This window comes from Podarcis vaucheri (assembly GCF_965113315.1).
Source record: "Podarcis vaucheri genome assembly, chromosome: 9".
Lineage (NCBI taxonomy): Eukaryota > Metazoa > Chordata > Lepidosauria > Squamata > Lacertidae > Podarcis > Podarcis vaucheri.
In genome coordinates, this window is record NC_138767.1 from 61793941 (window position 1) to 61808503 (window position 14563).

Below are 14563 nucleotides of genomic sequence, written 5' to 3' on the forward strand. Positions count from 1 at the left end.
CGCCGGCTCCCTCGGCCAATAAAGTGAGATGAGCGCTGCAACCCCAGAGTCAGCCACGACTGGACCTAATGGTCAGGGATCCCTTTACCTTTACCTTTTACTAGCAGCCCTTAATCTTAGTATCACCCACTCTGAGCAGCCCTCCAGGCAGAGGGTCTTTCCCATATCCTGCCATCTGATCCTTGATAACTGGAATGACGAAGCAGAAATAATGGTGCAAGTTACCGGTATTTCACATTTGTTTGTGGACTGAAAGTATAGTCCATTGAGGAAGCTGAAGTGAGAGCTGCTGTTAGTGCATTGGTGAGGAATGTGAGCTGGAAAATCAGTTTGTCAACTCGGCTTTTTAGACAAGTTAGCCATAAAGCAAGCAATTATCTCTCTGCACATGTGGATAATACTGATCATCAGGGGTTGTTGTAATTATTATTTCAACAGTGCATGTGAACTGTCAGAAGTGCTATGCAAATGCTATAATTATTTTTGTTGTTAATTATGATTGCTATTATGTCATACCAATGTTGTGGGGGGGAAAGCAGAAACGTCATTCAGGTAAGCAATACAAGGAGACATAGTGTTTTCTATTAGATATTTGTATTAGATATTGTCTTTCACAAAAACCAGTATTGCTCCTGTGGAGTGAGAAGATGAGATCATTTTATTTCCCCCCCTTTGCATACTAAAGCCTTTTACCAAAAGAGTCAATGAGACAATGCAGAGATGGCAGAATCAATAATATGCTTTGTTCTTTGCATTTTGACCAAAAAAAATGAAACAGTTGATGTTATGAGATTACTAAACAGTTTCCTGTTGTTCGCTTGCCTCTCTTTTCAAAAATAAATAAATACATACATACATACATACATACATACTGAAGGTATATTAATATACAGTGGTACCTCGCAAGACGAATGCCTCGCAAGACGAAAGAGTTTTCCGTTTTTTGAGTCGTTCCGCAAGACGAATTTCCCTATGGGCTTGCTTCGCAAGACGAAACGAATGCGAGTTCTTGCGAGTTTGTTTCCTTTTTCTTAAAGCCGCTAAGCCGTTAATAGCTGCTAAGCCGCTAAGCTGTTAATAGCCGCTAAGCCGCTAATAGCCGCTAAGCCGCTAATAGCCGCTAAGCCGCTAATAGCCGTGCTTCGCAAGACGAAAAAACCGCAAGGCGAAGAGACTCGCGGAACGGATTAATTTCGTCTTGCGAGGCACCACTGTAGCTACACTTCTCAACCCACTGTTTTGTTTCCCAGGGGCAGACTTTATTACTATTGTGGAGAGTGACGCTTCTAAGCCATTCATTGGGAACAATGATCCAACCATGTGGTTGGGAGAGAAACTTGGTTTTTACACAGATTTTGGCCCAAGTACCCGAGATCATACTTGGGGGTGAGTGAATTGTATTTTATTACAGCGGTGCAATAGGTGATTAAAGACATAGCTATTTGATACATTGTAATGAGAATGATACAGTGGTACCTCAGGTTAAGTACTTAATTCGTTCCGGAGGTCCGTTCTTAACCTGAAACAGTTCTTAACCTGAAGCTGCCGCGCCACCGGAGCCCGATTTCTGTTCTTATCCCGAAGCAAAGTTCTTAACCTGAAGCACTATTTCTGGGTTAGCGGAGTTTATAACCTGAAGCATATGTAACCTGAAGCGTATGTAACCCGAGGTACCACTGTATTGTGTTTATATCATGTGTGATATCAAGTTATTTCATTTTTCTGGCTTTCTTTTTTCTTTTTGGATGCAGATACTTCTGAATTATGGCATTTCATAACATGCCTTCATTATCCCATATCCCATAGGGGCATGTCCTGCATTCTGAACATGCCTTTAGCCAACTCTCAGTCCTCTACAGGTCTAGTTTGGATTTCACTAAACCATAATTTTACATGACATGAAGCAGTCTCTGTGAATTCCAAGCTTGCAAGATCTGCCCCCCGCCCCATCCTGTCTCGTCCAGTGTGGCTATGAGGAGCTTTTGCTTCATATTTTGCTTAACTACAGCTTCTCATTTTATCCAAGCTGCAGTCTTGGTATTAAATGGGGTGAGATGTGGAAAACATGTACCTTGAATTCTCATCTATAACTTCCTAGAATGATAATATGGAAGTGAAATAGGAACTTGTTGCCTTACATGATTTCCCCGCCATGCCATAGAACATTATCTGTTCCTGGACCTAAAGCCACAACATCCCATAATTTTCACCCTTATCTTTTATTGAATCCTGCACAGGCTTTCAACCCTATTTAGCTATGAGATGATTACCCAGTTTCCTGAGTCAGCCTCTTTTGCCCTGTTTTCCCATCTTAGCTCATTAAGTCTCCTACCCAGTGGTGATACCTTGGACAACTACCTTGGACCACTGAGCTGCAGGTGCTGGTTTTAGTTTGCATTGAGCTTTGGAACTAGCTGTGTTCAATAATTTTACTTTAATGTAACGCAGGATGATGGTTCTGTCAAGATACCCAATCGTGAAGTCCAGACACCACCTTCTCCCTTCTCCTGAGGGAGAGATAGCACCAGCCATCTCCATGACTGTGAACTTCACAGGGAAACTGGTGGATTTTGTGGTTGCTCATTTTGGAAATGAAGAGTATGTATGAAAATTGCTTGTGTGAACAGAAAAGAAGCCAACTACAGTAGTGCCCCGCAAGACGAACGCCTCGCAAGACGGAAAACCCGCTAGACGAAAGGGTTTTCCGTTTTGGAGGCGCTTCGCAAAACGAATTTCCCTATGGGCTTCCTTCGCAAGACGAAAGCCCATAGGGAAATCTCCGGGACAGCGGGGAAGCGCAGCGCGTCTTCCCCACTGTCCTCGGACCTCCTCCGAAGGCTGGCGGTGGGGCGGAAAGCCCTTCTCCCCGTGCCAGCCTTCGGAAGGCTCCTCCGAAGGCTGGCGGTGGGGAGAAAAGCCCTTCTCCCTGCACCAGCCTTCGGAAGGCTCCTCCGAAGGCTGGCGGTGGGGCGGAAAGCCCTTCTCCCCGCACCAGCCTTCGGAAGGCTCCTCCGAAGGCTGGCGGTGGGGCGGAAAGCCCTTCTCCCCGCACCAGCCTTCGGAAGGCTCCTCCGAAGGCTGGCGGTGGGGCGGAAAGCCCTTCTCCCCGCACCAGCCTTCGGAAGGCTCCTCCGAAGCCTGGCGGTGGGGCGGAAAGCCCTTCTCCCCGCACCAGCCTTCGGAAGGCTCCTCCGAAGGCTGGTGGTGGGGCGGAAAGCACTTCTCCCCGCGCCAGCCTTCAGATGGCTGTCCTGTAGACTTGCGGTGGGAGGAGGGTTTTCCTTCCCACCGCCAACATTCAGAATGCTGTTCTGAATGTTGGCGGTGGGGAGGAAAAACCCTCCTCCCACCGCAAGCCCCGGGAACAGAGGAGAAGCGCTGCGCCCCTTCCCCTCTGTTCCCGTACCTGTCCTGAAGGCTTGCGGTGGGGCGAAAAGCCCTTCTCCGCAACGCCAGCCTGGCAAGCGGTTTCCATAGGAACACATTAATTGATTTTCAATGCATTCCTATGGGAAACTGTGCTTCACAAGACGAAAAACTCGCAAGGAGAAAAAACTTGCGGAACGAATTAATTTCGTCTTGCGAGGCACCACTGTATTTAAGATATTATTATTATTATTATTATTATTATTATTATTATTATTATTATTATTATTATTCCATCCACACCTGAGAAAAATACCGTATTTTTCGCTCTATAAGACGCACCTGACCATAAGATGCACCTAGTTTTAGAGGAGGAGAACAAGAAGAAAAAAATTATCTACCTCTCTGTGCAGCGCCCCTTCAGTGAAGCGGCAGGAGAAACGGAGCCCCTTCCATTTCTCCTCCCACTTCTCTGAAGGGGCGCTGCGCAGAGAGGGAAAGCTTTGCAGCGCCTCTCCAGCGAAGCGAAGCCAGGAGAACAAGAGGGATAGGTGCGCACCGATCCCTCTTGCTCTCCTGGCTTCAGCGAAAGCAACGCGAAGCCATGGAGCCTGCATTTGCTCCATAACACACACACACATTTCCCCTTACTTTTTAGGAGGGGAAAAGTGCGTCTTATAGAGCGAAGAATACGGTATTGATATCGGTAATGGATGGATGTCATCCAGTACCTAAGATTAGAATCAACCGGAGTCATGTTCTTTTGAGTAGTTTTTTTAATAAAGAAAATTTATTTGGCTTTACAAATTAGTGTTTAGATTCAAAGTCATGTATAAAAAACAAATAAATAAGATTCTTTCCGGGTGGCTTCCAACCAAATATTAAAAACACAATACAGCATTAAACATTAAAAATTTCCCTAAACAGGGCTGCCTTCAGATGTCTTTTAAAAGTAAGATAGTTGCTTATTTCCTTGACATCTCATGGGAGGGCGTTCCACAGTGTGGGCACCATGACCGAAAAGCCCCTCTGCCTGGATCCGGGTAACCTCACTTCTCGCAGGGAGGGAACCGCCAGAAGGCCCTCGGCACTGGACCTCAGTGTCCGGGCTGAACGATGGCGATGGAGACGCTCCTTCAGGTATACAGGACTGAGGCCGTTTACCTCCACCCACTTCCCTCCACCCCTCCTTGGGGTTTTTTCTTAACCTTTTCTGCTGCATATCATCGTCACCCCAATTTTTCAATTGTCCCCTGTATCCAAAGTCTTTGTCACATTACAAGATTTGTTTTAAACCTGCTAAAGAGTTCAAATGTTTACAGTGGTCTTCCAAATATAACATATATTTTCCTCATTCTCTGCTGAAATTTTGATCGTCCTGATTTTTTATTTTCCCAGTCATTTCCTCATAATCTAAGAGTTTCATCTGCCATTCCGCTCTGGTAGGGACCTTGTTGTCTTTCCAGCTCTGAGCTACCAGCATTCTGGCGGCTGTCGTTGCATGTTATTTTGAGTACTGTGGTTGATTAAAAAATGATAGTGAAAGTAGGGAGGGCAGACTAAAAAAAGATGATGGCTCTGTGTTTTGCAGAGCCATGGGACTGGTCGATACAAGCACATACATCATTTAATATCTCATCAGAACAAGATGTGGAGCAGTTGGGCTTGTGAACTGAGTTCACTGAGAAGTGCTATTTAGTGGTGTTAAATATTAAATATGTGTGGTGGCTCCGGCACATGTGCAAACCCATCACTTTTAGATGGAGTGGTATGGAATAGAAATTCCTTTCCTTTCACTTTGCTCACTGACTAGACCAAGAAGATTAATATTCTTTTTTTAAAAAATGCTTTATATGTCCAATTTAGCATCTTATGAAAAACATAGCCTGACAGTGTTTATGGCTGTGCTAGAGACAAAAAAAGTCAAAAGTAACCTTATTGGCCAGTAAGGAAGAATCTAAAATCCACATCTGGACAATGAAGGAGCGTCTCCACCCCCATCATTCTGCCTGGAGACTGAGATCCAGTGCCGAGGGCCTTCTGGCGGTTCCCTCGCTGAGAGAAGCCAAGTTACAGGGAACCAGGCAGAGGGCCTTCTCAGGAGTGGCACCCGCCCTGTGGAACACCCTCCTACCAGATGTCAAAGAGAAAAACAACCACCAAACTTTTAGAAGACATCTGAAGGCAGCCCTGTTTATGGAAGCTTTTAATGTTTAATAGACTATTGTATTTTAATATTTTGTTGGAAGCCGCCCAGAGTGGCTGGGGAAACCCAGCCAGATGGGCGGGGTATAAATAAATAAATAATAATAATAATAATAATAATAATAATAATAATAATAATAATTATTATTATTATTATTATTATTATTAGGCTAGGTATAATGTTACAAAATAGTGTACAAGCTTTGAGTTCTCCAGAATGCTTAATCAAGCTAGATGGTACGCAAACCAAGGGTGGGAACGGGAAAAGAACTTGGCTGATATTGGAGCCCTGGAGTTTTTTGCATTTAGTTTCAGTTTTTAATGGTGCTTTCTCATGATTAAAATGGTGGGGTGCTGGATGGACTCAAATCTGTGCTCAGCCATATAGACCATGTCTTGGGCATGTTGCTAGTTCTCAGCCTAACCAACCTCACATGGCAGCTGTGAAGATAAAATGGGGTAACTACATGTCCCCCTTGACATTTTGGAGAATGGATAGGTCACAAATGTGATCAGCAACAAATATAATGGATTGCAGTTGTTAGCAGAAATATTTGTGATTCCCCCCACTCTCCCTAGAAATTGCAATTTCCCTAGAAAGATGAATTGTATCTTATGATTGCAATTCTTGCCATTGCCATTTCCTTCAAATAAGAATCGTATCTTATTTCCCACCCCCAGAGAAGACTCAGATAGAGAGCTTCAAGCAATAGCTGTTTCTAATTTATTGAAGATGAGCTCTAACCAGGTTGTGTTTCTAGGATACATCACTTCAGCTCCTGGTTCCAGAGATTACTTGCAAATAATTGAAAATGGCAACGTTAAGGTATTACAGTTCTGATCCTAAATCATTTTTGTAAAAATACAAGATCGGTAACAATAAAATTTGGTGGCCTGGGTACATATTTACGGCATAATAGTAAATTAAAATGAAACTGTGCATGCATTGATTTTAAAAAAGATGGTCAGAATCTTAATGTGCGAAAAGCACTGTGTGGACAATTACCCAGGCTGGATAGTAGAGTCCTTATCTAAAGAACAATTAAGAGAAATGCATAGTCAATGGAAGACTGAAATGAAAGTGATTAGAACAAATCATTTCCTAAACCCAATTTCATCTATGTCATCTCCTTTCTCACCTAACCACAAACAAAATCCCTACCCTCCATAGCTGCTGTTCCATGCTCCCTTCAGCTCTCCCACTTATTTAACATTCAATACAGTGGTACCTCGGGTTAAGAACTTAATTCGTTCCGGAGGTCCATTCTTAACCTGAAACTGTTCTTAACCTGAAGACCACTTTAGCTAATGGGGCCTCCCGCTGCTGCCGCGCCGCCAGAGCACGATTTCTGTTCTCATCCTGAAGCAAAGTTCTTAACCCGAGGTACTATTTCTGGGTTAGCGGAGTCTGTGACCTGAAGCGTCTGTAACCTGAAGCGTCTGTAACCAGAGGTACCACTGTACTCCAAACACTCTCCTCTTCCCTCCAAACACAAACATAAAGGTAAAGGGACCCCTGACCATTAGGTCCAGTCGTGACCGACTCTGGGGTTACGGCGCTCATCTCGCTTTATTGGCCAAGGGTTCTGGCGTACAGCCAGCACAACTAAGCCACTTCTGGCGAACCAGAGCAGCACACGGAAACGCCGTTTACCTTCCCACCTGAGTGGTCCCTATTTATCTACTTGCACTTTGACGTGCTTTCAAACGGCTAGGTTGGCAGGAGCAGGGACCAAGCAATGGGAGCTCACCCCGTTGCGGGGATTCGAACCACTGACCTTCTGATCGGCAAGTCCTAGGCTCTGTGGTTTAACCCACAGCGCCACCCGTGTCCCTTATAAACACAAACATAGTTCACTACATATTTAAATACCAAGTCTTTATAAGTAGGATTGGTCTATATTGTTTTTCTTCCTCACCCCTCCCGCATATTCTTAAGCCGCACGTGCTTCTGGTTCACATTTTTAGTTTTCTGTAGGTGTGTCAGAAGTCCATAAAAGGGGGGTTCCCCCCCCCACTTGCTTACTTACTTACAGCTACAAACACTCAACCACATCCAGATTTCCTTCCAGGTTAACAAGCTGAGGTGTCGGCAAAGAAGCATTTAGGCTTAGAGCATCCTTAACTACTGTTTACAACCACCTCTTCTCTCATGTGAGAGGTTGCAACTAATCACTCATCAATTCTTGCTTCTGTCATTTAGCCTTCTTGAAATATCATCTGATACTAGAGCCATATCATAGATCAACTTCTGTTCTGACCCCTTATGCAATGCTCTGTCAACCAATTTCTCCAGGGGCCCAATGTTCACTATCTAAGTTTCCCCCACTGCACCCTTGATCTCTCAGTATTCCATGTCCCTGAGTTCCTATGGGGCTATTTTTATTATTTAAGCATCTGCAAACACTGGGGTTACTAAGAGTCTGCTGATATCACTATCTAGTATGTGGATGCTGTGATTATAGCTAGGAAAGCATGAGCACAGGAAGACTTGCATCAATCTTAGAATGATTTGCACAATCCCCACAGGCTAATATTTTAAAATAAAATAGTTCAATACCAGTAGTTTCTCTGGTTTTGCAAATTCTAGCTTCAGTTTGATCATCTGAAACATATAAACACAGTGACTTTGCATCTGCTGAAACTTTTTTCACAAACCATTTCCCCTTGCATTTGTTTTACTGCTGCTTAGGATATCGACAACACAGATCAAGACAGATGGTGCAGTTATATAATGTATCGTGGATTAATAAGGTACGTTAAATAGATACCTTGGTTATTTGCCTATGGACCCTCACTCTCTTCTTGTCTCGTACACTCAGCTGTCATTTTATGTGCTGTGCATGCCTGTATCATGCTCTGTATTTTTGAGTGACCAGTTTGAGGGGCAGGTTTTGTATCATCAGACTGTGACACAGGGTGTGTTCACATTAAAAGGTAAAGGACCCCTTGATGGTTAAGTCCATTCAAGGATGACTATGGGGGATAGATTTCCTCTATGCAAGGGTGTTCAAACCTTGACTAGAGATGAATCTCACATGCCACCTTACCTACAGAAAATGGAAGTAGTTCTCCCCTTCCAGCTGTTCAACATCAGTACAGCTTTAATTCATTTCTGTTTGTGTACACACTGGGGTGGGGGCGTTTATGGGGTAGGGATAGATTTACTCTATGCAAGGGTGTTCAAACCTTGACTAGAGATGAATTCGGAAGGTGTGAATCTGTATCTTATAATAAGGTACAGGATACACATGTCTTTTGGATAGCATTGTGTGAACATGCATTAAGAACACAGTACAGTCATACCTTGGTTGTCAAACACCTTGCGACTCGAACGTTTTGGCTCCCGAACGCCGCAAACCCAGAAGTGAGTGTTCCGGTTTGCAAATGTTCTTTGGAAGCCGAATGTCTGACGCAGCTTCCATGGCTTCCAGTTGAGTGCAGGAAGCTCCTGCAGCCAATCAGAAGCCGCGCCTTGGTTTCTGAACGTTTTCGGAAGTCGAATGGACTTCTGGAATGGATTCTGTCCGAAAACCAAAGTACAACTGTACTGGAAACGCAGTGAGTGCACAGCAAATGGGAATATCTCCATCTCTTTAACCTTTTCCTATAGAAATGAATGATTACCATGCATTTGTACTTGTTCAAAGTGGATGCAACTTTCTTAAAATGGTTTTAATTTTGTTCGCAGGTCAAATTATTCCTTACTGGAATAACTGGCAAACTGAGCCCTCATCTGCACTATAAATTTAAAGCAGTATCATACCACTTTAAACAGTCATGGCTTCCCCCAAAGAATCCTGGGAACGTTAGTTTGTTAAGAGTGCTGAGACTTGTCAGGAGACTCCTATTCTCCCCTTTGAGCTACAGTTGCCAGAGTGGTTAACCATCAGTCCCTCTTCCCAGGGAACTCTGGGAATTGTAGCTCTGTGAAAGGAATGGGAGTCAGCACCCTCAACAAGCTACTATTCCCATTCTCATTTGGCAGGGAGGGAACCATGGCTGTTTAAAGTGGTGTGTATAGCACAGATGGGGCCTGAGTTGTGCTTTTAGAGCAGCTAGTGGTGCAATGGGTCAGTATGTCCAGCTGCTAACCAGACGATTTGTATTGTGGTTCAAGCTCACCCAAGAACTGCTATGGGCAAGATTCCTGCATTGCAGGGGGTTGGACTAGATGACCCTTGGGGTATCCTCCAACTCCACAATTCCATTATTTTATTCTATTAATAGCTTGAGAAGCAGTTAATTAGATTTACATTATCGGATGGCAAACAGTCACAAAGGTTAGAAACTAAAGTGGTACCTTAGGTTAAGTACTTAATTCGTTCCGGAGGTCCGTTCTTAACCTGAAACTGTTCTTAGCCTGAAGCACCACTTTAGCTAATGGGGCCTCCTGCTGCTGCTGCGCCGCCGGAGCCCGATTTCTGTTCTCATCCAGAAGCAAAGTTCTTAACCTGAAGCACTATTTCTGGGTTAGCGGAGTATGTAACCTGAAGTGTATGTAACCTGAAGCGTATGTAACCCGAGGTACCACTGTATTTGGAAATCTTGAATGAGTAAAAAATTAAAATGAATGAGATGTTTTACTTCATTGAAAAAAATTATTTGCATTTATGGCAGATTGGGCTATGCTCGAATATCTCATGCTCATCTGAGTGATTCTGAACTTCAAATGGCAAAATTTAGAATCCCAGATGACCCAGATAATTATATTGATAATGACAAACTCACCATTGACCCCAGTGAAGTATCGAAGGAAACACATTTTGCCACAAGGTTAGTGCATTTAAAATCAAAATGTGCCACAATGTTTTCAAGTGAGTGGATTTGAAATTGCCATCAGTTTTGTGAACATGAAATATGGGAATCCGTAACTTGTAGTACAGTACAGGTACAGTAGCCTGTACCTATGACTTGGAGTAAAGAGATTCTTTTTTGTACTTCTTTTTTTTGAGAATCGCTCTCTCAGAGAATGAATTCAGCTGGTGAGTATGGGCAGGATTGTATCCAATATGGGGCCACTGAGAAACTGAGTCAGCATATTTAGTTTGCCACACACACACACACACACACACACACGTGACAAAAGATGCCTAAGGGAGCACCTCACTCCCAAAGAGAATAGTGCATATTCAGAGTTTATGTTGGGCATAAAATACAGAAAAGTGACTTGTGCATGTGAAGAAATTGAGTATCCTGGAAGAGAATATGGCTGGCTAGTAAAAGGTACCCCTGGTTAGGGGTCAGCAAACTTTTTCAGCAGGAGGGCTGGTCCACTGTCCCTCAGACCATACGGGGGGCTGGACTATATTTGGGGGGGGGGAGGAATGGACAAATTCCTAGGCCCCACAAATAACCCGGTAAAGGTAAAGGTACCCCTGACCATTAGGTTCAGTCGTGGACGACTCTGGGATTGCGGTGCTCATCTTGCTCTATAGGCCGAGGAAGCTGGCGTTTGTCCGCAGACAGCTTCCGGGTCATGTGGCCAGCATGACTAAGCCGCTTCTGGCGAACCAGAGCAGCGCACGGAAACGCCGTTTACCTTCCCGCTGGAGCGGTACCTATTTATCTACTTGCACTTTGACATGCTTTCGAGCTGCTAGGTTGGCAGGAGCTGGGACCAAGCAGCGGGAGCTCACCCCGTTGCGGGGATTCAAACCGCCAACCTTCTGATTGGCAAGTCCTAAGCTCTGTGGTTTAGACCACAGCGCCAACAAAAGTACTCAACACTGCAGCATTTTGCTGCAGGTCCCATTTGAATGATACTTGTTCTATCAGTGTGGATAGTTCATTATGTACCAAGTCTCAATGAAATCAAAGAATCATGTAGCACAACTATAAGCATGTTTACTCAGAAGTAAGTCTCAGTGAATTCAGTGGGGCTTAGTTCCACCAGATATGTGTCCAAAGGCAGAAGGAAACCTGTGTACTGGGGCAGTGAGGGAGGAAAGTAAAATTAAATAACCTAATTTCAATTTATTTTCTACCCTGATATTACTAATTACATATTTTTTTTGCTATAAAGCTGTACAATTAGGGAAGGAGAAAGATGCTTATACCATGAACGTCTCACGCATTATTTTTGTACAGGTTTGGATGCTATCAAGATGGGCACAATTATGAGATGAACCATCGTTTTCACATGAGCACACCAAAGTACTTTAAGCAAGCTAGCCGCTAGAAGAATGACATGCCAACAGGTTAGCAAAAAGGAGGACACCCACTGCACTGTGAAAACCAATGACTTAGGACTGAGCCACATCCACATTCATGTCTCATGGACTTAAACCAAATGGATCACCCTTGCCTTGCACAAGAGAAACAAAATAAACCATGTGAAATAAGCAACATGTGTAAATGTGTGTAATTCAGGCCACGGCATCCAGCTTTTCACATTATACCGTTTGGCTTGATTTGGCAGCAAATGTGTGTTGTTTTGTGTGTGTGTGTGTGTGTGTGTGTGTCTGTTTGTGTTCACTGCCACCGCTAACTACTTAATGCATTCAGAAAAGTAGAGTTTGCTTATGAAAATGGTGATTATATTTGTAGAAGAGAATTTCCTATACTGTACAGTGGTACCTCGGTTTACGAACTTAATCCGTTTCGGAAGTCTGTTCTTAAACACCAAAACTGTTCTTAAACCGAGGCTCGCTTTCGCTAATGAGGCCTCCCGCCGCCAGTGCCCTTCCACTGTTCGGATTCTGTACTTAGACTGAGGTAAAGTTCTTAAACCGGGACACTATTTCCGGTTTTGCGGAGTTTGTAAATCGAATCGTTCTTAAACCGGACTGTTCTTAAACCGAGGTAACACTGTACAGTGGTACCTCGGGTTACATACACTTCAGGTTACATATGCTTCAGGTTACATACGCTTCAGGTTACAGACTCCGCTAACCCAGAAATAGTACCTCGGGTTAAGAACTTTGCTTCAGGATGAGAACAGAAATTGTGCTCTGGCGGCGCGGAGGCAGGAGGAGGCCCCATTAGCTAAAATGGTGCTTCAGGTTAAGAACAGTTTCAGGTTAAGAACAGACCTCCAGAACGAATTAAGTACTGTACTTAAACCGAGGTACCACTGTATTCAATTTGTTGCCAGACCCGCCTTTAGTGCAATGCATCTGTTTGTCCTCTAGGGGCCAAGTATATATCAGAAGTATAGTCCTCTAATAATGAATAGTGGAGACAATGCATCTCTGTGCTGCTTAGAAACTTGCTGCATACTTTGAAAGCTAGGTCATAGTAAGCCTCTCGTTTCCTAGGAGTGGGTGCTCTCTTCATAACTCCCTACTGTAAGCTGGACAGTATATATACTGTGTTGCCTATTTTACTCTGTTTATGCTTGCTAAAGCATGGAATTGGTGCTGTGGCATGCAACTTCAAAACATCTTCTGAAGCTTCTCCAGCTGGCAACAGTCATCTGGAAATTGCTTCTCAAACTCAACTATTCAGTCACTCTTTAGTCCCTGTCCTAAAATGGCATTTTCTGTCCCAGTACAGCCACTGTAGCTAGTGGAGGAGGTCTTTTTTGTTCTGGCTCTGTTATACATTCTAAACCTTTGCTTTATCCATTTGCAGTATTGGTGCATCTTGTATGACATTGCCCTACCCACAGCAGTCATTAGTTCTCATCCTAAGTATTTATTGTCCCTGCAAGTATCCTAAATAGTGTTGATTGGACTTTTTACAACTTTGGGACTCTGAAAACATATACTGAATAGTAGAGGTGTCCTGCACATGTCTGTTGCAGGTATTGCATTTTGCTGCTAAGGAATATGTCGAAAGCCAACTGAAACAAAATCTCATTTGTTTGAATAATAGGATACTTTTAGTTCACAGCAGAAGTTGTTACAAAGATTAGAGAGAAGTCCTTGTTTTGTTTTGTTTTGTTTTGTTTTGAAATTGCCAGCACATTTTAGCCATGTGAGAGTCAGAAGGTAAAGCTGCAATTATTTTTTACAATATATTCGCATGCTTTCAGACATAAAACATAAACACAACCAGAAGTTATTTCAGAGAAAGAATGAATAATGAGAAAAAAATTAAAACAAAGGACTGAGGCATAATATTTTACACCGTGTTTTATCAAAAGCTAGTTTTATTATGGGACTTATAAATCAAATATATATTGGCATTAAGGCCCAAGACTAGACACATTAGTGCTTAACTGTTGTGCTACTTATAATCAGTTCCTATTTGCAAGTCCATTAAAAAAAAAATAGTGTGTAGCAGCAGTGAAGAGTTAGCAGAAATGAAATATCATAGAATTGTAGAGTTGGAAAGGACCGCATGTCTGGAGTTTTTTTGCCTGTAAAAGGCCACACTCATGAAACCAAATATCTTCTTATGTCTTTTGTCAGGCCTTTTATTCCTTATGCTGAAACAGATATGTCTTCCCCTTAGGATAAAGCAAATGCAGTCACTGCAAATTTCTTTAGCTGTTCAATATAGCTGATAGGGAGTTCACGTCACTTTTTTAAATACTACAAATACAAATGCAATAACAGTTTGACGTACTAGAAATCACTCAGACGGGTTGAGTTGAAGAAGCTAAGCAACTGCAGGTGTGACTTTTTTGTGCATAGGCTGCAGATGGCTTGCTTTCATCCCTGGCGAAAGGATCTGTGAATTTTGAAAGCTTGTTTAATCATACTCAGAGTGAAGTTGGTCTAACAAAGGCACTGTGTGTGTGTGTGTGTGTGGCGCAGTGTTCAATTCCTTTCGTCGCTGTTTCAATGGCAAACGCCATGAGTGCCATATGCAGGTCATGTAGCACTGGCCCTTGACATTCACACATGACACTTGGGATTGTTAGTGTCTATTTTCCTTTCCTTTATTAAGATTATTATTATTATTATCAACAGTGCTTTTTTCTGGGGGTACACAGGGGTACACATACCCCTAAACATTTTGTGAATCTAAGTTTGGCCTCAATGAGGGGCAATATGAGTGGGAAAATGAGAGTACCCATAAACATTTTTTTTAAGAAAAAAAG

At 43.2% G+C, this 14563-nt stretch overlaps 1 protein-coding gene across 2 annotated transcripts in view; it reads left to right on the top strand.

Moving 5' to 3' along the window:
• The window catches only part of CWH43 (cell wall biogenesis 43 C-terminal homolog), a 32032-nt gene extending 20164 nt beyond the window's left edge, over window positions 1-11868 (top strand). Inside the window, exons 11-16 of one of the 2 annotated variants that reach the window (XM_082238155.1) lie at window positions 1251-1386; window positions 2449-2598; window positions 6253-6397; window positions 8264-8325; window positions 10192-10347; window positions 11662-11868. In XM_082238155.1, coding sequence (XP_082094281.1) covers window positions 1251-1386; window positions 2449-2598; window positions 6253-6397; window positions 8264-8325; window positions 10192-10347; window positions 11662-11752 — 740 coding nt within the window. In that variant the 3' untranslated portion in view covers window positions 11753-11868. Of the gene's footprint in view, window positions 1-1250; window positions 1387-2448; window positions 2599-6252; window positions 6398-8263; window positions 8326-10191; window positions 10348-11661 lie in introns of those variants that run through there. The other variant, XR_014223513.1, reaches the window with a different exon arrangement.
• The last annotated feature ends 2695 nt before the right edge of the window (window positions 11869-14563 follow it).